This window comes from Xenopus laevis, chromosome 9_10S (assembly GCF_017654675.1).
Source record: "Xenopus laevis strain J_2021 chromosome 9_10S, Xenopus_laevis_v10.1, whole genome shotgun sequence".
Classification (NCBI taxonomy): domain Eukaryota; kingdom Metazoa; phylum Chordata; class Amphibia; order Anura; family Pipidae; genus Xenopus; species Xenopus laevis.
The window spans coordinates 8483502-8508844 of NC_054388.1; the positions used below are offsets into that span (position 1 = coordinate 8483502).

The following is a 25343-nucleotide window of genomic DNA, read 5'->3' on the forward strand; positions in this document are numbered from 1 at the left end:
TCCTTCTCTAGGGAAACTCCACCAGACGGATGGGCTGGATAGTCAAGCGATGGAGAATCCAACCCAAGGCAAAACTTGTATAATTTAATCAGACGCTTATTGCTGAACCTGGACTACTAGTGCGGGTTTATCCACCTCTCCACACGGACTACGTATCAGCACAAATGGACTTGATGGATCAACTGTAAAGAGATAATAAAACGTATTGGCCTCACAGATAGACCGGGCCAAACCCACTACACAATGGATTACCCACCATGGAGTCAAATCGTTGATTTTTTTTTTTGTTTTTTTGTATTTTGTTTTTCTAATTTATGGACTTCTCTCGGTTTTTTTTCTGTCATTATGCTCCTTTACCTGTCGGAGAGGGGAGGGTGGGTGTACGTGGATCTTATTTAATAATTCTTTTCTTCACACGGCGAAGGCTGGGGACAATCAGGTTGTGTACATTAGTAACGGTTGGTACAAATGACTATAGTTATGTTTGAACCTTGTATAGATGGTATGTGGACTGTGCATGCGTCTACGCCGTGCCTTATGCTGCCATCTTTCTTTTTTTTTTTTATATATATAGGTAAAACGGGAAAAAAAAAATATGTTGTCATGAATGAAAAAAGGCATTAAAGAAAACTACGTTTACATTTTGGGGAAATTCATACCCAGCTTGAAATGTGTGTATTACTATGAAGTTGCTCCTCCCTTTGCTACTATAACATCAGCCCTACTCTTCTGGGAGGGACCCCACTAACTGTTGGAACATTGTTGATGGCAGTTTCTTCCATTCAGCCACAAGAGCCTTAGAGAGGTTAGGCACTGATGTTGGGGATCAGGCCTGGCTCTCAGTTGGGGTTCCCACAGAGGTTCAGTAGGGTTGAGGTCTGGGCTTTGGAAAGTCAAGTTCTTCTCATTTCAGCAAACCCATTCTGTATGGACCTGACTTTATCCACGGAGACATTACTGTGCTGAAACAGGAAAAAGGCTTCCCCAAATTGTCCACGGAATTGTCAGGAATGTCATTGTACCCTGTAGCTTTAAAGGCTATTCTAATCACTTTGTCATTTACATTCATTATTTATTTATTTTTTATTCCAAGATATTAAGGGATACATGTACTGTTAATATGAATGAATTTTGTTTCAACAGCGCCTCCTGCTGGTCATTTTCCCACCAGTCTGACCAGCAAGTAGTCAAGGAAGTTGTCAGGAGAAAGAGAGGCTGCTCTGATGTCAGTTTCCCACCAGTCTGACCACTAAGTCGTCAAGGAAGTTGTCAGGAGAAAGAAAGAGACTACTCTGATGTCAGTTTTACACAAGTCTGACCACTAAGTAGTCAAGGAAGTTGTCAGGAGAAAGAGAGGCTGCTCTGTCAGTTTCCCACCAGTCTGACCATTAAGTAGTCAAGGAAGTTGTCAGGAGAAAGAGAGGCTGCTCTGATGTCAGTTTCCCACCAGTCTGACCACTAAGTAGTCAAGGAAGTTGTCAGGAGAAAGAAAGAGGCTTCTCTGATGTTCTGCTTAGGAAAAAAAATCAGAAACCTTTCTCACATTTTCCTAAGCAGAAGAACATTCATAACAGGAAGAACAGGTGCCAGGAACCAGTGTATGCACTACCACAATCAAAAAGGTTTCAATAAGTTATACAAGCAAGCAAAAATGTGTATGTGCGGGGGGGGGATATACTCACAGTTCACCGCAGTCCACAAGTGCATATCCAAGAATATGCAGCAATAATTGTGAGTCCCTCCAAAAACAGTCAAAAATATTTATTAGGACATAGCAAAAAAAATGGCCTAATGCGTTTCGTGCCTGTTGGGGCACTTACTCATATATAGGCTTACTCATACTCAAATCTGTACTGTTAACATGAATGAATTTTGTTACAACAGCGCCACCTGCTGGTCATTTTCCCACCAGTCTGACCACCAAGTAGTCAAGGAAGTTGTCAGGAGAAAGAAAGAGGCTGCTCTGATGTTCTTCTGCTTAGGAAAGATTTGAGAAAGGTTTCTAATTTTATTCCTAAGCAGAAGAACATCAGAGCAGACTCTTTCTTTCTCCTGACAACTTCCTTGACTACTTGGTGGTCAGACTGGTGGGAAACTGACCAGCAGGTGGCGCTGTTGTAACAAAATTCATTCATATTAACAGTACATGTATCCCTTAATATCTTGGAATTAAAAATAAATAAATAATGAATGTACATTGCAAAAGTGCTTAGAATAGTCGCTCATCAATTTTACATTTTACAATTTTTAAGGTTTACTTATCCTTTAAGCCTACAGCCAGCAATGAAGTATGTTGGTTTAATCCATGTGGTAGGGTGGCAGTTAGAGACCAACATTTCAGTTTGGGGATTATACGTGACAGTCGCGCATGATTGCTTGTCTTTGGGCTGAGAAGCTGTGAGATCAGTGCAGACTCGTTCATGTCTAACAAACAAGGGCCCGATGAGTTTGTGATGGGGGAGACCATGAAACCCTCGCAGGGATAATCGTTTTTTCCCGCAGACTTCACACCCCATCTGGTATCACTTTAACACGTTGCAAAATTCCAGTCCGGCCTCATAATAAAAACAAATAGAAGGATCACTTGGCCTGAGCTCTGATACTTGGTGGAAAGATCCTTCCAAAGGGGAGAATGGGACTCATCCCTGATGTGTTTATCCTCAAAGGCACCAGTTGCCATTTTTACCCACAATCCTTTTTTAATTGATTCGGAGTGTCAATTAAATGACTACTTGGCCATAACACTTTATGTTTCATTATAATTCTCCAATGTGTAGAACATTCTAGGAATCAGAGCTACAAAACAAATATCTGCTCCACTGGGGGTCATTCATTTTTCTTTTAAAGACGAAGTAAAGTGTAAAATAGAATAAGGCTCGAAATGCTGTATTTTGTATATTAAACATAAACACGAACTTACTGCACCACAAGCCTAATCAAACAAATGATTTATGCTTTCAAAGTTGGCCACAGGGGGTCACCATCTTGTAACTTTGTTATACATCTTTGCAAGACCAAGACTGTGCACATGCTCAGTGTGGTCTGGGCTGCTTAGGGGTCGTCATAAATGATCAAAACAGCACAAGTCAAATAATATCTGCCAGAAGCCGATACAGCAAGACTGATTAATAATCAGAATATACAGACTGCACTGGCTCCTGTGTTGTCATGTGATCTAATGTGGATTTTATAGTTTTTGTATTGTTTAATACAAACTTTCTCCAACTCTGCAGAACCAGTGGCTGCAGCAAAATAATCCTCCAAATAGAATCCCAGTTTATCTGTTTAAATCTGGCTCCATGATCTTTGTCCCTGCAGCTGGAGTTGGAAACAGTAAAGGGGATGTAAAGGCAAAAATAAAATCCAATACAAATCTCGACACAGTCTCCGACTGCTCTACAGGGAAACAAACAAAGCTGCTTGAGTTCTGCATGGCTGGGAAGTAAGGCGGGGGCTCCCCCTGCTGTACATAAGTATGATTGTTTCCCTGCAGAGAAGTTAGGGACCATCTGACAATTCCTATCCACAGCAGTAAATGAAGGGAGAATTTCACTGCATACAGTCAGGTTTCTTATAAAAACGGTACACATTTTTAAATTAAAGTATATTGGAGATAGGTTTCTTTTTCATTGAAAAAAGTAAAAATTGGATTTTATTTTTTTTCTCTTTGTATGCCCTTTAATTTGGAAGGTTCTCTTATAAAAGTAGAAGCAATAACCGCAGGAAGAAGACAGAATAAACCTATATGTAAGTTTTAGCCTACAGCTCCCCCATGTGGACAGCTTGTAAAACAGCCGGTTTAAGAGAGAGGGGGGATTTGGTTACAACTGTCAGTTTGTGGCACATAGTTGGCACACATGTTAATGAAACAATAGACCATCTGATACCCGGGGTCTGGTTTTATGTTTCCGAGCATTGGGGGGGGGGGGGTACGGCCGCAGCAGAACTGACGAGAGGTCGCTCTGATTGATGTCTGGGGGTCAATTTTATGATTTTGGTCACTGGAATTAAGAACAGATTGACACGTAATTGAACATCGCTTGGCGTCTGATGTCGGATCCTGCGTATGACATGAATTAACCCTGCGGTCGCAGCTAATAGGAGGAATCCAGGCGATTCGCTGCAGCCCCGACCCTCATCCCATGCGTGGCCCCTAATTGAATTATTTGCAGACATGTGTTTCATGTAGAAAGTTGACCGCATGGAATGACAGCCTGGAGGGCCCTTCCCCGCCGGCTGGGAAACAAAGGGATGAAGCGCTGCACTTTTATTTCTACGTTTATTGCACACACATTGTTATTCCTATATATATATATTGGTTAAAGCGACGCTGTTCCTTTAAGATAATCAGGCGCCGGCCGTTTCTTATCATTATGTTACGGGTTTTTAGATATTTTATTTTTAAACCCAAATGTTAAATGTGAACGCAGAGGTTTTTGCTTTCTGCCACTAGGTGGCGCATCAAGTCTTGGATAACAGCAGTGACGGCATCCTCAGAACATGGCATTGCTGCAAAGGCTCCAAGACATCAGTGACAGCATTTTTTTTTAACATTCTTATAATTAGCCACAGTCACATGTAGACGGAGGTGGTGGGACTAGAATGGGGTAAATATGGCCTGTGTATTTATGATCACATCCCTGATCCAAGCCATCACCCTCATTAACCCCACCCACTCCCTTCCTAATTTATAGTATGTAAATCCCATCTATTGGTCTCTAGGGGTCCTTGTCGGTGTAGAGTTGCCAACTGCCTGGTGTCCACACTGACAGCCTGGTTTTCGGGAGGACTGTCCAGGTCAAACTGGGCAGGACGCTATTAGATTGACATAGTGATCGGCCAATCACCTATTATCATTAGGGATGCACTGAATCCAGGATTTGGTGCGGGATTTGGCCTTTTTCAGCAAGATTCGGATTCGGCCGAAATCCTTCTGTCCAGCGGAACCGAATCCGAATTTGCATATGCAAATTAGGACGGAGAAGGAAAACGCAGGACTTATCACAAAACAAGGAAGTAAAAATGTTTTCCCCTTCCCACCCCTAATTTGCATATGCAAATTAGGATTCAGTTCGGTATTCGGCCGAATCCTTCGTGCAGGATTTGGGGGTGTATTCGGTGCATCCCTAATTATCATGCGATAACACCGCCCCGGACATCACTGATCCCACCCCCAATGTCACCAACTCCTCCTCTGACATCACTTATCCCCTTAGATTGACATAGTGATCGGCCAATCATTTATCATCATCTCATAACACCGCCCTGGACGTCACTGATCCCGCCCCCAATGTCACCAACTCCTTCTCATCTGACATCACTCAGTGATCGGCCAATCATATATCATCATGTCATATCACCTCCCCCAATGGTTTGATAAAGGGTAAAGGGCCCCGGAGCTGTCTGAAACGTTGACCTTTTGTGATGCTTATATGGGATTAATAAATCACTTTTGACAACTTCAACTAAAGCGGTGTGCATCTGGATTCATCTGCAATGACCTCCCCCAAAGTCACCAACTCCTCCCCTGACATCACTCGTCCCCTTAGATTGACATAGTGATCGGCCAATCGCCCATCATCATGCCATAACACCGCCCCAGATGTCACTGATCCCGCCCCCAATATCACCAACTCCTCCCATGACAGCACTCGTCCCCTTGATGTCACCGCTTGCCCCCCAGTCTGGTCCCGGAAAAAGGGGAAGGTGGGAACCCTATTTCAGTAGCCCTGTACACCCAGGATGGTGGCCCTGCATGTTCCATAATAATCTTAAAGGAGAACTAAAGCCTAACTAAAGAAGTAGCTAGAAATGTTGTACATGATGTTTTGTGCTTCTGTACCAGCCCAAGGCAACCACAGCCCTTTAGCAGTAAAGATCTGTGTCTCCAAAGATGCCCCAGTAGCTCCCCATCTTCTTTTCTGCTGATTCACTGCACATGCTCTGTGCTGCTGTCACTTACTGAGCTTAGGGAGCCACTCACAATATACAGTACACATAGAATAGAAATGTCACAATATAAGGCTGATTAGTAATTAATACACATAATTACTACATGGCAGCACAGAAACCAGTGCAATTAGCATCAGAATTTAATAATCAGCAAACCTGTAGCATCAGCTTATATTACAGCCAGGGAAGCTCATTTTCTGCTGGATAATTAGTGACGAGCCCTAAGCTTAGCTTCTCAACAGCCAATCAGAGCCCACTGAGCATGTGAGTGTCACAGACACTTTCCAAGATGGTGACCCCCTAGCTTATAGTCCCTCGTTCAAACTAATGCCTGGTTGCTAGGGTAAACTGGACCCCCAGCAACCAGAAAGCCACATTTTTAGCTTTCAGCTGTGGGTCACTGACCCCTACTACTTGTTGCCGCTACAATTATGTTATTTTCTATTGCTTATCTTTCTATACCGTCTCTCCTATTCATCTTCTAGTCCCTTGTTCAAACTACTGCCTGGTTGCTAGGGAAAACTGGAACGACAGCAACCAGAAAGCTAAAAAAAAAACAAAACAAAATGAAGACCAATGGCAAATTATCTTAGAAAATCCCTGTCTGCATCATACTAAAAGTTAATGTAAAGGTGAACTTAACCCTCTGCTGATTTAAAATTAAGCTTTTTCATAAAAAAAAAAAATACACTAAAGAATCAAAAAAGGAAAAAAAAAATTTAAGATTTAATACAAATTTTATACAAAGAAAATGTGAAAAAATACTTCGGATATGCTAAAATGCTTCACAAATAAGGCCAGCGCGGCTAATTCGACTCCGGACGCGTGGGCAATAACAAAAATCTCCGGTCGTCTCTGTTAGCGTGTGCGTTACATGTAATCTCTGCGTCTCCGTGTAGCCGCTCAACACACTTTACATACAATGGAAGGAGGAAAACGACTACAATGCGCAGTGATGTGGAATGGAAGGGTGCGGTACAATAACTCGTCTCTGATTGGTCGTGAGCGTTTAACATCGCGGACGGAAACCGGAATACGGAATCCAATGTAACAGGCGGAGTCTGAGTGGGGTTCTTTGATTTTGGGATGGTCTCATGCTTTTATAGAAAAGTTCCAATTCCTGATGTCCGTATATATATATATATATATATATATATATATATATATATATATATATATATATATATATATATATATATATATATATATATATATATATATATATATATATATATATATATATATATATATATATATATATATATATATATATATATATATATATATATATATATATATATATATATATATATATATATATATATATATATAAAAAAACAAAAAAAAAAAACACTATGTCATTATCGGTTTATCGACGCGACTCTGTAGAATTTGTATTAATAACACCAAGTCACATACACTCATACACACGTAATATCCATTTCATGTAAGCGCTCTTTTTCACAAAGGATAACGACCGCCGTTGCGTTCCAGTATGGCAGCTTCCATCCCCACCTCCCCCACACACACACAGTTTATTTCCAGCAGATTTTCGGCCGATCCGTTTAGGAAAGTGAAGCAGCAGCCTGGCGCTCGCTCTGTGAAGTCATGATCATAAGTTAAAGGTCCATAGAAAAGAACTGGTGCTTGAATTTTAAACGACATCCAGAAATTGTACAATAATTACACGAGCGGTATCCTGGGATACAGATTGTCCCGCCCCTCCCGCCAGATGCAGAAGTCCCCCGGCCAATGCCAGGAATGTAGTGTTTGTTGCCCATTATTTGTCCATTGATACCAACCAAAGGGTCCGAAAAGCAGGGCAGGGTTTACCCCGTACTACACCCGTCTCACTTGTACTGTGGTCTGAACGTACTGCACTCCTGCTCTCACAGAACCCACAGTTGGACTCACCGCGACTGGGATGTTCTGAAAATGAAGAACAAGATGGTTAAATTCTAGAGGGAATATTAAAGGGATTCTGTCATGATTTTTATTTCTAAATGACACTGCAAATAATTCACTCTACAATATAGAATGTCATTCCTGAACCAACAAGTGTATTTTTTAGTTGTAATATTGGTGTGTAGGTGCATCTCAGGTCATTTTGCCTGGTCATGTGATTTCAGAAAGAGCCAGCACTTTAGGATGGAACTGCTTTCTGGCAGGCTGTTGTTTCTCCTACTCAATGTAACTGAATGTGTCTCAGTGGGACCTGGATTTTACTATTGAGTGCTGTTCTTAAGCTGGTCATAGATGCAAAGATTAGAACGATCGGACTTCACCATCTCCCGACCTGCCACTAACGATTCAGATTAAATAAAGTAGTAAAAGAACAGATCAGCCGATGTTCTGCCCCTGATCGTATGACAGTTATGTCCAACCAAAGCTGGTGACAGTCTCCCACTGAAAATCGTCCGATATTCCGATATTAGCGGCAGCCGACAGAAATCTCTTAACCTGGCCAATCGACGAACTCCATGGGTCTCTCCACACACGAAAATCGTACGAATCCTCGATTTGTATGATCGGATCTTTGCGTCTATGGCCAGCTTTAGATCTACCAGGCAGCTGTTATCTTGTGTTAGGGAGCTGTTATCTGGTTACCTTCCCCTTGTTCTGTTGTTTGGCTGCTGGGGGGGAAAGGGAGGGGGTGATATCACTCCAACTTGCAGTACAGCAGTAAAGAGTGATTGAAGTTTATCAGAGCACAAGTCACATGACTGGGGGCAGTTGGGAACTGACAATATGTCTCGCCCCATGTCAGATTTCAAAATTAAATATAAAAAAATCTGTTTGCTCTTTTGAGAAATGGATTTCAGTGCAGAATTCTGCTGGAGCAGCACTATTAACTGATGCGTTTTGAAAAAAAGACGTATAAAAGAATGGCGATATAGTTACACCAAAGCTGAGGCTAAAGGAAGACACACACTCATGAAGTTTATTTAACCCTTTCCTGGAATAAATCCTCTCTCACCCTGATTTTGCATCACAAGAGGAAATTATCCTTTTTGTACAACAGTTCTGACAGTCTTTGAGTCTACATTGCACTGCAAGTATTTACTGTATAACTGAAGCAACGCAAATCTACTGTCTCCGCCAGTTACGGTATGGGATCCATTATCCGGACACCGGTTATCCAGAAAGCTCCGAATTATGGAAAGGCCGTCTCCCATAGCCTCCGTTATAATCAAACAATCCAAATTTTAAAAGATGATTTCCCTTTTCTGTGTAATAATAAAACAGAAGCTTGTACTTTATCACAACTAAGATATAATTAATCCTTATTGGAAGCAAAACCAGCCTATTGGGTTTTATTTCATGTTTATATGATTTTCTAGTAGACTTAAGGTATGGAGATACAAATTACAGAAAGATCCATTATCCGGAAAACCCCAGGTCAACCACTTCTGAAAGAAAAACCCACAGTTGCACACATATATATATATATATATATATATTATATTAGGGATGCACTGAATCCACTATTTTGGATTTGGCCGAACCCCCAAATCCTACGCGAAAGATTCAGCCGAATACGAATCCTAATTTGTATATGAAAATTAAGGGTGGGAAGGGGGAAACATTTTTTACTTCCTTGTTTTGTGACAAAAAAAAAATTCGCTCCCGGCCCTAATTTGCATATGTAAATTAGGATTCGGATTGTCCGGGCAGAAGGATTCAGTGAATCTGAATCCTGCTGAAAAAGGCAGAATCCCTAACTCGGTACATTATATATATATATTCTTAAATATATTGAGAATGGGTTGAGTGCAGAGGACTCTTGTATGTGTCTATGTGTATTTTGTGGTCGCAGCCTCATTGCACCCCCGCCTAATGTTTTTAAAAAATAGTGGTGAGCACAACTTTCCCTTGTTTGTTATAGTTATACAAGAGCAGTGACCAGCTCTATGTTGTAGCTCCCACCCTTCCCAGCTATAGTCAGGTGATCCCACTGGTGTCTAATAAAAGGGCAGCCAAGTATGGAGGTTTACTTTGAAAGCAGCTAGTAAGTTGCAGGTAAAACCTAGTCCCTTTGTGAAATGTATAGTGAGGCAGTGGAATTCTTGATGAATCGGATGAAAGTTGAGCGTGGGACTGGCCAGATGTGGGATGACTTTGACGTAGTTGGCCAGCTTGGATATGTTGCAATATATGGACGAACAATCCCTGTTTTGTTTAAAGGGTAAGGCATTTTTTAGTGGCAGTATGCACAGAATGTCGCTGTCTTAAATATATTGAGAATGGGTTGAGTGCAGAGGACTCTTGTATGTGTCTATGTGTATTTGTGGTCGCAGCCTCATTGCACCCCCGCCTAATGTATATATATATATATATATATATATATATATATATATATATTATATATATATATATATATATATATATATATATAAAATTTAGGGCCACAGCACCAGTGGTAGTTTCCATTACTTTTCTTATGAGAAAGATTTCCTCCAATGCTACAGAATTGGTTTCAGATTGTTCCCCAGAAATAAAGACTTTCTCCAATTACTTTTTATTTTCTATGTGTGACTGTTTTTCTAATATTGAAGTGTAAAGTGTCATTTTTTTCACCTTCTAAAGCAGCTGTGGGAGGGGGGGGGGTCGCTGACCCTGTAAACTGTTCTAAATTGATACATTTAGTTGATACGTTTCTTATCTTTGTCCCTGCTGAGCAGAATCCGTGGGTTTCATTACAGGCAGCTGTTAGAATTGATACAATAGTTGCTAATACTCCAGAGATACTGCTGAATGCTGCAAATAAATGTTGCAAAATTGTGACAGTTTACACTTGAATTACTGAGCTGTCGTCGATTTTGGAAAAACGGTGAAAAATAAAAAGTAGTTTAAAAAAGTCTTTATTTCTGGTGAATAATCTGAAAGCAACTGAAAAAAAGTGTTTGGAAGGTGAACAACCCCTTTAATGTACAATGACTGTGATTTCTGACAGTTGTGGGGCAAATATGACGTGTAAAAGGGGGCAGTGTGTGCTGTGGGGTAGATACAGTGATACTGAAATCAATATGGCTCCTACTACAGCTTCTGGGCTGAAAAAGAGGCAGTTGTAGCTAGAAGAAAAGATGCATTGAATGTGGTTAAATTCATGCAGCAGCCAACAACGCAATGGAAAAGAACTTAAGAATGAGAGCAAAGCGAGGGCAACAGTGCTGAGGAAACACAGAGATGCTACACTACTCAATGGCACAGGCCACATGAGATTGTGGTACTTACAATTGTGGGGTGAGTAGTTGGGACAAACACCTGCGACACCTGGAGCAGTTTTATAGGCTGGCTGCTTGTCACACCTGTTGCTATCTGCAGAGACAGCGCAGGAAAGCTCTCATTTTCATCTGCACTAACACTTCACCTTCCATGTGGATATAGTGAGAGCGAATAGGGCAGGACTGAGGGAATGGGAGTCAAACTGACAGAGCTACAACTATTGGAATCCTTAACAATGGCAAGCTGAGGATTATAGTTGTCATTCTCAAGTTTGGCTGGCTCAATACGTCCTATAATGGGAACCCAAAAGAGACCTACTTATAGTTCATTCTTAGGGTGGAAAAGGGCTCCTCCAAGCACAAGGTAAAAGCAGGCCTTAAAGGATAAGTAAACCTTTAAAATAAGTGAATGTAAAATTGATGAGGGAGCTAGTCTAAGCACTTTTGTCATTTACATTCATTATTTATTCTTTTTTCATTCCAAGATATTAATGGAAATCTGTACTGTTAATATGAATGAATTTTGTTACAACAGCACCGCCTGCTGGTCAGTTTCCCACCAGTCTGACCACCAAGTAGTCAAGGAAGTTGTCAGGAGAGAGAAAGAGGCTGCTCTGATGTTCTTCTGTTTAGGGAAAAAAATTAGAAACCTTTCCCACATCTTTACTAATCAGAAGAACATCAGAGCAGTAGTGATGTGTGGATCGGGTTTTTCCCGACCCGCACCCGACCCCCTCCTCCCTCAGCCTGCATCTGACTTCCGGGTTCCTTTTATAGACCTTTGCCGCCAATGATGTCACAAAAGGGACGGGGCGAGCAGGTGTGTGGCTATAAAGATGGAAGTTGGAAGCCGGCATTTGAAGGTGGCCCGCGAAGAGGAGTGCGAGGTTGGCCCAAACTCGCGGGTATTGGGCCGCCCGCACATCACTACAGAGCAGCCTCTCTTTCTTTCTCCTGACAACTTCCTTGACTACTTGGTGGTCAGACTGGTGGGAAACTGACCAGCAGGTGGCGCTGTTGTAACAAAATTCATTCATATTAACAGCACATGTATCCCTTAATATCTTGGAATAAATAAAAAATAATGAATGTAAATATCAAAAGTGCTTAAAATAGCACTCATTCATTTTACATTCACTTATTTTAAAGGTTTTCTTATCCTTTAAATACGCTCCAATACATACTCTAGTATATGTCTCAGCCTGTCGTCATTTCTTTTCATAAAAAATAAAATGGAGATGCAGAAGAGTTTACCTGTCTCCACCGTATCAATGCGTTGGGCTGTGATTGACATTCCCACCACAAGAGGGCAGACTTCTAACATTCAGCTTTTAACCATAGAAATTAGCTCAGAAGAGCAAACTGAACAAACAACAAAGGGTTTTATAATATATATATATATAATTAATGTGTGTGTGTGTGTACATTAGGCATCCCGCTTTGTAATATTGCATGAATGTGATATTAGAAAAGAAAACGTGAAGCCTTTAAGAGATGAGCAGAAAGCCAGAAGCTCCTTTCACCTGCAGGGGGACAAGACATTTTTTTGAACTCACTTTGGCTCTGGACACCCTACGGACCAGCGATACGTACAGTCACACTTTCTTTGCTTTTGTCAACCTCCTTTTCTTTTGGGGTGCTGCTGCCTTCAGTTGACTGTGGTTGGATGCTAGAGGTCGGCTGCGTGGATTTATCGGTGCTGAGTTCGGGGTCGGGCTCTTGCTGTGTGGCCGTAGCTGTGAATACACAAGAAGATTTCTTGAAGGAAAAGGCTAAAACTAAGTAAGCTTTATCAGAAAGGTCTATATAAATACACCAGTAAACCCTCAAAGTAATGCTGCTCTGAGTCCTCTGTCAAAAGAAACCCAGCATTTCTTTCCTTCTATTGTGTACTCATGGGCTTCTGTATCAGACTTCCTGTTTTCAGATTAAACCTCCAGGGCTAGGGCTTGAGCATGCTCAGTTTGCTCCTCTCTCCCTCCTCTGCTGTAAACTGAGCCCAGAGCTATAAGCTTATGAGCTAAGGGGGCCCAACCTTGTTATGAGCTATGGGGCCCAGTCTGAAGGCCAGTTAGGGGGAGATTTGGGGTGAGTGATTATTTGTGCCCTGGGTACCCCTGGAACTATAGCAGGATGACTTTTATGTGCGCGTTTTTTAAATATCTGTTACTTTACAGGAACTATGGGGGCCAGCTCAATTTATTGCCTACAGCGCACAGCTCTACCATCGAATCTAATTTATTAGTAGCCCTTATTTCCACAGCACAGATGGATAGAGCAGAGGGAGACTCAGGCAGGAAGTGATGTCACACCAAACTAATATGGCAGCTGCTATCCTAAACAACAAGAGAGCTTCTAGAGCTTTTTACTCAGGTGTGGTAAAGCATTCTGCAGAATAAATATAGTGTTATAGCTTGCACTATTATGGCTAATCTATTGGAAACAAACAGCATCAGTAGCTTTCCTTCTCCTTTAATATGATTGCTATTAGTTTGTACAAATTCTACCGGCTCCTGGTCTGTATATTTCTTATTAAATCATTTTGAGGCAGAGAATGATTTCTGAGGCTTCGGAGAAATGAAGACATGGACATGTGAAGGTATCAGTGAACCGCACAGGTTACTATGACCAACCAGTGTGATCGTTTCAGATATGTATGAATGGACTGGATCAAGTTATATCTGTGCTGAGCCAAGAGAGGCATCTCTGCAGCATCCTACAATTCCAACTAGACGTTGCTAGGTAAGTGAAGCCATGTAATCCATGCAGATTCGGCCAATGCTTACCTGACTGGGTGCATGATTTCATGTGCTCTGGCCAATGGGCTTGCTGACAAGGGTAGTCACAGTAACTTGTATTCCAACAACAATAAAAGATGGCTTCCTTTTTACAGTTGGCACACCACTGCTTCTTTTTTGTCTCATCCACGGCTTGCTGTTTTTCTAACTCCATCTGCTTCTTTACTTCTGCTGTTAGCCGGTCTCGCTCCTGCTCCAGACTCTGTCTCATCTCGGCCATTGTTAGCTCTTAAACAGTAAACAATACATTCGTTCAGTTTAGAATTAATTACATCTCTTAGATTAATGACCGTGTTCATTTGATGAAGGAGAGGGCAACCATTTTTTGGCTCCCGACTACCCCTTGTAATAATTAGGGATTCACTGAATCCACTATTTTGGATTCGGCCAAACCCCCGAATCCCTTGCGAAAGATTCGGCTGAATACCGAACCCAAATTCCAATTTGCATATACAAATTAGGGGTGGGAAGGGGAAAACATTTTTTACTTCCTTGTTTTGTGACAAAAAGTCACATGATTCCCCTCCACACCCCTAATTTGCATATGCAAATTAGGATTCGGTTTGCCCGGCCAGAAGGATTCGGCTGAATCCGAATCCAGCTGAAAAAGCCCGAATCACAAACTGAATCCTGGATTCGGTGCATCCCTAGTAATAATATGATTTGCTGCAGACCTTTAGCATAAGAAAAATATTCTAGGCCCCTCTGTGTCACCCATGAGGGGTTGGGGGAAATATTGGGAATTTACCAGGTCCTCTTATCTACTACTCCCTGCAGTTAAGTCTCAAACAACTCAGTGGGGCTGCTCATATCAACACATTTGCCATTAATAGGTGTTGAAATCTCTAGGAAAGGCCTCAATATTGCAAAGTATTCTTCTTACCAAGGTTGTGTTTCATTTCAGCGAGTTCCTGCTGGTGAAGCCACTGGAGCTTTTCAATTTCAATCCGTAATCTTCGGATCTACAAGAAAAACCGACGGCAAGATACAAAGTGAATCAAAAGAACTTCCTGAGTTTGTACTTCGATTCATCACTGCCTCAATAAAGCCTTCAATATTACAACAATGCAACAGAGTGCAACCCCCTGTGCTTGCTCCGTACCTCTGCTATGGTGCTCCCAGTAGTGTTTTTAGACAAGTCATTGTAGATTTCAGTCATCGTCCCTTTTATCGCATCCATCATCTGACAACAAAGAAACACAGAATCTTACTTTAGATTTCAGTCACACATACAGTTAATCATATTGCTGATGTGAGGTCAACCTATCCATCTGTGCTGTGGAAATAAGGGCTACTAATAATTAGATTCAATGGCAGAGCTGCGAACTGTAGGCAATACATTAAGCTGGCCCCCATAGTTCATATAAAGTAACAGATATTTAAAAAACATGGAAATAAAAGTCACCCTGCTATAGTTCCTGGGGTACCCAGGGTACAAATAAATATCCCCCTAAGTGGCCTTCGGACTGGGCCCCTTTAGCTCATAACAAGGCTACAGATACATAGAAACATTGGGATAACAGTCACCCTGCTATAGTTCCAGGGGTACCCAGGGTACAAATAAGCACTCACCCCAAATCTCCCCCTAACTGGCCTTCAGGCTGGGTCCCCTTAGCTCATAACAAGGTTACAGATATATAGAAACATTGGGGTAACAGTCACCCTGCTATAGTTCCAGGGGTACCCAGGGCACAAATAAGCACTCACCCCAAATCTCCCCCTAACTGGCCTTCAGGCTGGGCCCCCTTAGCTCATAATAAGGTTACAGATATATAGAAACATTGGGGTAACAGTCACCCTGCTATAGTTCCAGGGGTACAAATGAGAACTCACCCCAAATCTCCCCCTAACTGGCCTTCAGACTGGGCCCCCTTAGCTCATAACAAGGTTACAGATATATAGAAACATTGGGGTAAACGTTGCTCCCTCCTTTACACAGGACTTACTTTACTGGTGTATTTAGCAATATCGGCAGCAACATCAGCAGAAGCAGTGGCAATTGGAAGGTCGGTGCTGATTGGAGGATTTAGGGTGTTTGAGGGGGTTGCTGCCACAGCGAGTGGGGGGGCATTAGTGACGAGGGTTATGGTGGAGGTTGTAGTGGCTGGAATTACGTCTTTCTGTTGCACAGCTGAAAGCACAGGAAACAGCCATTAGATTTTATATAAACATGAGTAGCTAGATCCAACAGGTCGAAGACATTCTCTTTATGGTAGTTTGGATTGTTCTTGCTTTACTCACAATAAACGAGGAACAAATAAACTCACATCTTTCTTTTATAGGTTGCGATCGACACTCTCTGCTCTAAATTGTGCCAGTGGCATTTAAATAATCTCAGCAGAAACTATAACCAAAATACACAGTGACATATATATATATATATATATATATATATATATATATATATATATATATATATATATATATATATATAATATATATATATATATATATATATATAAAGGAATATGTAGATGCTATAATGTGGGCACAGTTGCAGGGGGTCAGTTTTTCAGGACTCATCATTTATTTAAAAATGGTGGTGCAGTGAGTAGTAATTGTAGCCTTACAGTGCTGGAGTACTATGTTCTCCTGTGTGGGTTCCTTTGTGTACTCCAAATTCCTCCCACAATCCAAAAACACGTGGGAGAACAAAGGGGTGGTTCACCTTTAAGTTAACTTTTAGTATGTTAAAGAATGCCTGATTTTAAGCAACTTTTCATTGGTCTTCTTTATTTATTTTTTTTTAAAGGGGTTGTTCACCTTTAAGTTAACTTGTAGTATGTTATAGAATGACCAATTCTTAGCAACCTTTCAATTGGTTGCCATTAATTATTTCTTATAGTGTTTTGAATAATTTGCCTTCTTCTTCTGACTCTTTCCAGCTTTCAAATGGGCGTTGCTGACCCCTTCTACAAAGCAAAATCTCTGTAAGGCTACAAATTGCTACTTTTTATTTCGCATCTTTCTATTCAGTCCCTCTCCTATTCATATTCCAGTCTCATTCAAATCAGTGCATGGTTGCTGGGGGATTTTGGACCCTAGCTACCAGACTGCTTAAAATGCAAATTGAAGAGCTGCTGAATAAAAAGGTAAATAACTCGAAAACCTTAAATAATAAAAAATGAAACCCACTTGCAAATTTTCTCAGGATGTCCCACTCTACATCATATTAGGGGGTTATTTATCAAGGTCCGAATTTATCGGAGTATTTCTAAGTTAGAAATCTGAGCAACTCAGATTGCCTGAATGGACCTTATTTATGATGAAAGAAGGGCAAAGAAACAGGGTCAAACTTCGGAGCTCTCCCCGAAAACTCTGAATTGTTTGGAGTTTTGTGCAAAAACTACGATTTTTTCATAGTTTTCTTTGTTTTTTGCGCAGAAACCACCAACTCGTTGGATATCGGTACGGACAACAGCGCACACACTGGGACCTCCCCCCGTTGACTTATACAGGATCTTGAGAGCTTTTAGATGCCGGGGTTTCGGATTCAGAGTTTTTAGACCATCGGACTTTAATAAAACTCGAAAAAATTCATAGTTTTTTTTTCCTCCGAAAACTACGAATTATTCGAGATTCAAGGTTTTATTACTCCTCTTTTTATGCAGGCCTCTCCTATTCATATTCCAGTTTCTTAATCAAGGCAATGCTGGGTTTTACAGATGAGACACAGTGGGGGTCATTTGAAAATACAGGGCAAATTTACACCGGGCAGTAACCCATGGTAACCAATCAGATGACTGCTTTTAGTGCTTAACCTGCAGCTAATCACTGTCTTGGTTGCTATAGGTTAATGCCCAGGAGCAAATTTGCCCAGTGTTGATAAATGAGCCTCAATATGTGCATTGGGTATGGTTTTCGATTGTACCTTTCACAGCCTGTCTGGTCTGGTATCTGGTTCCGGTGGGAGACTGCGGAACTGCTGTTGCTGCTGTTGCTGCTGCTGTTGTTGCTGCTGCTGCTACTGGTTGTTGTTGCTGCTGTTGCCTCTGTACTTTCTGCATATGCCATTTCTGGGATGAGGTCTGAAATTTACTGGAAGAATTCCACACCACCCTCTGCACAGTAGGGACTGTTTCCTTAGGAAGCAACGGCCTTTGCTTTTTGGTGGGGCTCCCAGTAGAAGCAGTTGCTACAGGTACCGTTGCCAGGGCACTGGTTGTCACGGTGACACCCACTGCAGGGATTGCCTGAGTTGCTGACCGGGTCAGGATGGGAGTTTCTGGCTGGGGCTGGCCGCTGGTGTTTGACACAGCCGGGGATTTACCTGCACACAAAACATTCATGGGAAAATGATCACTAAATATATCACTTTATTTGAACAGAAACAAATACCAATTCGCCAGGTGAACTCTGAAAACACCAATATGCATATAAATTTAAAGGGATACTGTCATGGGAATTTTTTTTTTTTTTTCCAAAACGTATCAGTTAATAGTGCTGCTCAAGCACAATTCTGCACTGAATCCATTTCTCAAAGGAGCAAACAGATTTTTTTATATTTAATTTTGAAATCTGACATGGGGCTAGACATATTGTCAGTTTCCCAGCTGCCCCCAGTAATGTGCTCTGATAAGCTTCAGTCACTCTTTACTGCTGTTCTGCAAATTGAAGCGATATCACCCCCCTCCCTGCAGCCTAACAACAGAGCAATGGGAAGGTAACCAGATAGCAGCTCCCTAACACAAGATAAAAGCTGCCTGGTAGATCTAAGAACAGCACTCAATAGTAAAATCCAGGTCCCACTGAGACACATCTCAGGTCATTTTGCCTGGTCATGTGCTTTCAGAAAAAGCCAGCACTTTAGGATGGAACTGCTTTCTGGCAGGCTGTTGTTTCTCCTACTCAATGTAACTGAATGTGTCTCAGTAGGACCTGGATTTTACTATTGAGTGCTGTTCTTATATCTACCAGGCAGCTGTTATCTTGTGTTAGGGAGCTGTTATCTGGTTACCTTCCCATTGTTCTGTTGTTAGGCTGCTGGGGGGAAAGGGAGGAGGGTGATATCACTGCAACTTGCAGTACAGCAGTAAAGCGTGGCTGAAGTTTATCAGAGCACAAGTCACACCACTGAGGGGAGCTGGGAAACTTACAATATGTCTAGCCACGTGTCAGATTTCAAAACTAAATATAAAAAAATCTGTTTGCTCTTTTGAAAAATGGATTTCAGTGCCGAATTCTGCTGGAGCAGCACTATTAATTGATGCATTGAAAAAACAAAATTCCCATGACAGTATCCCTTTAATCGATGTACTGAATTAGCTAAAATTGTTGCTGCTCAGTAAGAGAGAAATAGTTGGCACGTACTTTCCTGTTGCTTGGCCAGTGTTTCCTTGGCTTCTTTTTTGTGTTTGCGGCCTTCTCGCCCGGCCTGATCCTCTCCCAAATCTATTACCAGTTCACTTTCAGAATCAGAGTCCAAACCAAGACGGACCGTCGGAGAGTCCGTCTCATCTTTCCCTTTCAGCTTTTCCTTGGCAGCACTTTTGGCCTTTTCGATTCCTTCTTTTGGTGCTTCCGGACCAGATTTATCTTTGGAGGGAATGTCTGCTGCTTTCTCTGCTGCCGTGGAAGTGATTTTTGTATTATCCTTGGTATCAGCAGAGGCAGGTGGCTTGGCTTTCTTCTTGAACGATGATGCAGAAGAAGAAGAAGAGGAGGATTCTTTTTCAGCTTTGACCTTGTCCTCGCCATGTTCGTTCTTGGTTTTCGGCTCTTCGTCGCTCGCATATTCGCTATCACTGCTGTCCGTTTTCTCGTATTCCTCCGAGTCGCTGTGTTCCACGGCCGTGTAGACATCATCAGAAATTTCGTTGATCCCTGAATGTACAAACAGGAAGTCAAAACTGCCATCTTTGTGTTCTAGCCGTGTTTTGTTTTTAATTATGAAAGCATTGTTTTCATACCTAATTGAGCTTTGCAGCTCTCTATGGTTTTGTCAAGATTAAGCTGAAATCTGCTCCGGATCTGTCTCTTTGGGGATACAAGCGGCGTGGGTGTAGATTGCTGTAAGACCGATTCACTGAGCTCTTGTAAATCCATTTCTGCCTTGCTCCGGTCTGGAAAAAAAAATCGTATAAATTAGTTTAATGCAACTTACTGCTCACACAACTATACACGGAATGGTGATGTAATTGTATCTCTCTTGCTTTGATTTTTTTTACTGTATATAAAGGTGTTACTTTTTATATTCCGCTGTACTGAGAACAATAGAGCAGGAACAGCCCCCTTAAGTTTGTTCATAGTCTATACAGAATGAAACTATAAAACTGTGCCAGTATACGTATTCCCCTGTACTAAGCACAAATCAGCAGGAACAGTCCCCTAAATTTGCTCATAGTCTGTACAGAGATATATCATAAAACAATGGCAGCATAGGTATCCCCAGTACTAAGCACAATTCAGCAGGAACAGCCCCTAAGTTTACTCATAGTCTGTACAGAGAGATCCCATAAAACTATGGCAGCATAGGTATTCCCCTGTACTAAGCACAATTCAGCAGGAACAGCCCCTAAGTTTGCTCATAGTCTGTACAGAGAGATCCCATAAAACTATAGCAGCATAGGTATTCCCCTGTACTAAGCACAATTCAGCAGGAACAGCCCCTGGGTTTGCTCATAGTCTGTACAGAAAGATCCCATAAAACTATGGCAGCATAGGTATTCCCCTGTACTAAGCACAATTCAGCAGGAACAGCCCCTGGGTTTGCTCATAGTCTGTACAGAAAGATCCCATAAAACTATGGCAGCATAGGTATTCCCTGTACTAAGCACAATTCAGCAGGAACAGTCCCCTAAATTTGCTTATAGTCTGTACAGAGAGATCCCATAAAACTATGGCAGCATAGTTATTCCCTGTACTAAGCACAATTCAGCAGATCAAACATAGGACACAGTGGCATGCAAATTAAGCTTGGGTGAGATTCCCATTAAACATTTAAATGAGACCATTGCAGTGCACCGTTTAACCGAACAAGAAAACAAGGGGACAGTGTGATGTGGAATAACAGACCGAGATTGAGGTTGAGGATGCTGCCAGTGGTTGCTGATCGCTCTTGCTTGGAAGATACAGGTGTTGATTGAGGAGAGAAAGGTTTGGGGCTGTCTGTTATACCACCCCCATGGCCTGTTTTTGTTGATTTAGGAGAGGCTGAAAAGAAAGGAAAAACTGTGGATATTATGTATACAGAATGGTACAGCCCCATCAGCAAATAGCAACCCACAGAAATCTAAGCAATAACTATGTCAGTAATTAGGAGTATTCAACTGTGCAAATATTCCTCCTTTATTTCTATGTCATCTAGAAAATGTGTATAAAATAAATGGCAGGTGCTGTAAAACGCCCACAATATATACGTTGTGCCATAAATCGGGTGTATACATTATTACCTGAATAAGAAAACACACAAAAACAACCAATAACCAACACAAGAGGTAAAGAGGCTCCTGCTGAGAGACTCAGGCAAGAAGTGCTGTCACAACAAGCTAATATGGCAGCTGCTATCCTAAACAAACAGAGAGAGCTTCTAGAGCGGTTTACTCAGGTATGGTAAAGCATTCTACAGAATAAATAGTGTTATAGCTTGCACTATTGTGGCTAATCTATTAGCAATAAACTGCTTTGCTAGCTTTCCTTCTCCTTTAAAGCATGTTTTTACTATAATCCCACTGCTTTCGCTACCTGTGCTCTTATCTGTAAAGTCCATGGATTCCTCACTTGCGCTAAAGAGACTTGACGCCACTTTCTTCTCCGCCTCCTGTTCCACGTCGGATCCAGTATGAACAGAAGAGTTTGTGCTCATCGGTGAGCGAGGCATGTCCGTTAGAGAGATCCGCCGCCCGCTGCTACTGTTCAGCAAGGGTTTGCTCATCAGGATTTTCGGAGAAGCGGTCATGTCAAAGTTCAGTTTGATTTTCTCCTGTTTATCGGTCTTTGCCGTTCCAGCGCTTGGGTTCCCAGTGTCCAGCAGCATTTGGTATTGGTTGTTAGGGGTGTAAGGTGTCCGAAAAGGGGCGTAATTGAAAACTCCAAACCTCTTGCGGATGTTCTCCACGTAGACCTCCATCTCCTGCATAGCGCTGTTAAAAATGCTTTTTGTTTTTTTCACAGAAAAGGGGATCTCTTTGGACATGAGGTAGCAGTTATTCATTGGTACCCAGGCTCTGAAATCATAAGGAACAGGGTCAAATTCCCAACAAAAGCACATTCAAATTAAAATGATAATTATTATTATCCCCTAATACCCCTTTAGAGGGGAACTATCGCCAAAATGAAAATTTAATATAAGCTTCATCACACTGAAATAAGAAACTTTCTAAATAAAATATCAATTAAATATTCTGCATTGTTTCTGAAATAATCAAGTTTATGTTCACAATCCCACATTCTGTTTCTCTTCATTCTCTCTTTGTGCAGCAGTTGGATGTCAGATATTCATTGACAGTTAGATCCAATATATCTTATAGGGGGGCTCCTTTTGCCTAGAAGATGTATTAGAGCTCATGTATTAAACTCACCAGACATCATGTCTCTCTACATGCAGGATTTGTGCAAAAGGCAGTTATTTTGTTGGATTTCTTTGTACTGGAATCAGTTATTTGAGTGAGCTCTAATCTGCTAGGAAAGGAGCCCCCCTATAAGATATATTGGATCTAACGGTCAATGAATATCTGACACCCAACTGCTGCATGAAGAGAGAATGAAGAGAAACAGATGCTGAGAGAGGAATAGTGAACATAAACTTGATTATTTCAGAAACAATGTAGAACATTTAAATGATTGTATTTAAAAATTATTTCAGTATGTTTAAGCATATACTAAATTTTCATTTTCGCGATAGTTCCCCTTTAACTTTCTTCAACACTAAGTATGTTTTGTGCAATTTTCTGTTATTTTTAAGATATCCCAGATTCATAAAATCCGTTCGTTTGGTTTACTTCTTATTTGTTCCTTAAAACAATGAAGGAGGAATGTCAAAGCAAAGACTTTTCTTTTATCATGACAATTGTTTCAAAGGGAACTGGCAACTGGATAATTTAGTCTAATGGGAAATGGCAGGAGACAGAAACAGTTGCAGCAATTGCAATGACTTGGATTTAAATAGGTTTTAGATATGATTTTTCACCACTGTAACTGTATACTCCATCGTGTGGATGGCTAGAATCTCAACAATTCCCATAGGGAGGAAGCACACCAAACATATGATTTTGCCTTTTAGGACATTTATTCAGCAGTGTTGCCACAAGCTTTCGGGGTCAACCCCTTCCTCAGGTGCAATAAAAATCAAATGCACCTGAGGAAGGGGTTGACCCCGAAAGCTTGTGCCAACACTGCTGAATAAATGTCCTAAAAGGCAAAATCATATGTTTGGTGTGCTTCCTCCCTATGGGAATTGTTGTATGAAAACCAGGCTTGGAAGTAGCTGGAGGAGTTGAATGCACCCTAAAGGAAAAAGGAAAAGTAAGTGGTGTGCCGAAGAATATGTATGCTGGCTAGAATCTCAGCCATAAAGCAGGACAGGACTGCTGCTTACAATGGGGATCAGATAGGATCTATGCAGCCACTGGGACAGAATGTTCTGTTATACAGATAGCTAGAATCTCAGCTGCCATAAAGCAGGACAGGACTGCTGCTTACAATGGGGATCAGATAGGAAAGACACTGCTCATTGGGCACTGGTGTGAGTGAACACTGAGAGCTGCTCTCCCACCTGTCATGTTGACCAAAGAATCGTGCATCAACCTGTCCATCCTTATCTCTAAGTGCTTTTGCAGGCCAGAAGGGAAATCCTTTTAATTTCGCCCAGACCAATGGGTGTGGATTGCTCTAAAGAGAAAACCAAAGTGTGTTATAAGTTGCACAAAATGAGGTCTATGAAATATTGCTGCTGCCCAGCTGTTCTATGTGACAGGCTGATGGTCCAATGTACAGTATCACATGTCTGGGGAATTGAAGTATAATGAAACTTTGATGTCATATACAGACATTGGTGCGATTCCTGGACCGACTGTGAGCCACAAAAGTCTCCAGTTACAATGTCCCGCTGTAGCAGATCACAAGACTTTCAAAAATATACAGTATTTACATTTTAGAACCATAAACATGTCCTGAAATAGTAAAAGAAAAGCTGCAACAGGAACAGGTTTACTGAAAGCCTCTATACTAGAGAGAGAGGGATACCATAAAACCATTTAAGCATAGGTATTCCCCTGTACTAAGCACAATTCAGCAGGAACAGTCCCTAAGTTTGCTCATAGTCTGTACAGAGAGATCCCATAAAACTATGGCAGCATAGGTATTCCCCTGTACTAAGCACAATTCAGCAGGAACAGCCCCTAAGTTTGCTAATAGTCTGTACAGAGAGAACCCATAAAACTATGGCAGCATAGATATTCCCCTGTACTAAGCACAATTCAGCAGGAACAGTCTGTAAGTTTGCTTATAGTCTGTACAGAGAGGTCCCATAAAACTATGGCAGCATAGATATTCCCCTGTACTAAGCACAATTCAGCAGGAACAGTCTGTAAGTTTGCTTATAGCCTGTACAGAGAGATCCCATAAAACTATGGCAGCTTAGTGATATTTGCCCTATATATAAGAGACAGATCAAGGCTGTGGGTGACATAGGTCTAGGTGGTATAAAGGGCAAATGAAAATGAATAAAGATAACTGACTACTCATAGAGAGACATGATACTTACACAGGGTTCACAAAACCAATTCTCTCTTTTTTGGCAAGCAGCTAAATAACATTCAGGGCAGACTTCGATTTCATTCATCTGAAAAGGAAACGAGAAGGAGGTTGGTAGTTAGACCAATTCCCAAACAGTTCCGCAACTGAACACCAGGTGGCGAAAAAAAAAACATTTACAGGTATGGGACCTGGGGTTTTCTGGATAATGGATCTTTCCATAATTTGGATCTCCGTACCTTAAAGGAGAAACAAACCCTACCCCACTACCCTACATAAACTTGTACTTGATCCCAACTAAGATATAATTAATCCTCATTGGAGGCAAAACCAGCCTATTGGGATAATTTAATATTTACATGATTTTCTAGTAGACTTAAAGGAGAAACAAACCCTTAATAAAAAAAACCCTACCTTATATCTTAGTTGGGATCAAGTACAAGCTACTGTTTTATTATTACACAGAAAAAGGAAATTTTTAAAAATTGTAATTATTTGATTATAATGAAGTCTATGGGAGAAGGCCTTTCCATAATTTGGATCTTTCTGGATAATGGGTTTTGGATAACGGATCCCATACCTGTACTACAAATTGCTTTGCAGAGTGATGCAGGGCCAATGATAAGTATGAAGGTGTTCCTGCAGCCCTGTTGTATGACCCCCAACAGCCGTCAAA

General features: G+C 41.3%; 2 protein-coding genes across 16 annotated transcripts in view; one reads left to right on the forward strand and one right to left on the reverse strand.

Moving 5' to 3' along the window:
* eya2.S (EYA transcriptional coactivator and phosphatase 2 S homeolog) overlaps positions 1–639 on the forward strand; it is a 121483-nt gene extending 120844 nt beyond the window's left edge. For both annotated transcript variants that reach the window (XM_018238152.2, XM_018238153.2), the window contains exon 17: positions 1–639. This exon is cut by the window's left edge and continues 167 nt beyond it. The gene's annotated coding sequence lies outside the window, so the exon portion shown is untranslated.
* A 6665-nt stretch (positions 640–7304) lies between these two features.
* Positions 7305–25343, reverse strand: part of zmynd8.S (zinc finger, MYND-type containing 8 S homeolog) — a 60748-nt gene continuing 42709 nt past the window's right edge. For 10 of the 14 annotated variants that reach the window (XM_041577848.1, XM_041577854.1, XM_041577852.1 and 7 more), the window contains 14 exons: positions 24678–24755; positions 23688–23803; positions 21659–22140; positions 20990–21127; positions 19885–20037; positions 19286–19798; positions 17847–18245; positions 15922–16106; positions 15078–15158; positions 14859–14937; positions 13964–14203; positions 12771–12913; positions 11188–11271; positions 7305–7881 (listed from right to left, as the gene is read on the reverse strand). In XM_041577848.1, the coding sequence (XP_041433782.1) occupies positions 7792–7881; positions 11188–11271; positions 12771–12913; positions 13964–14203; positions 14859–14937; positions 15078–15158; positions 15922–16106; positions 17847–18245; positions 19286–19798; positions 19885–20037; positions 20990–21127; positions 21659–22140; positions 23688–23803; positions 24678–24755 (2781 nt within the window). In that variant the 3' untranslated portion in view covers positions 7305–7791. 14 annotated transcript variants of the gene reach the window in all.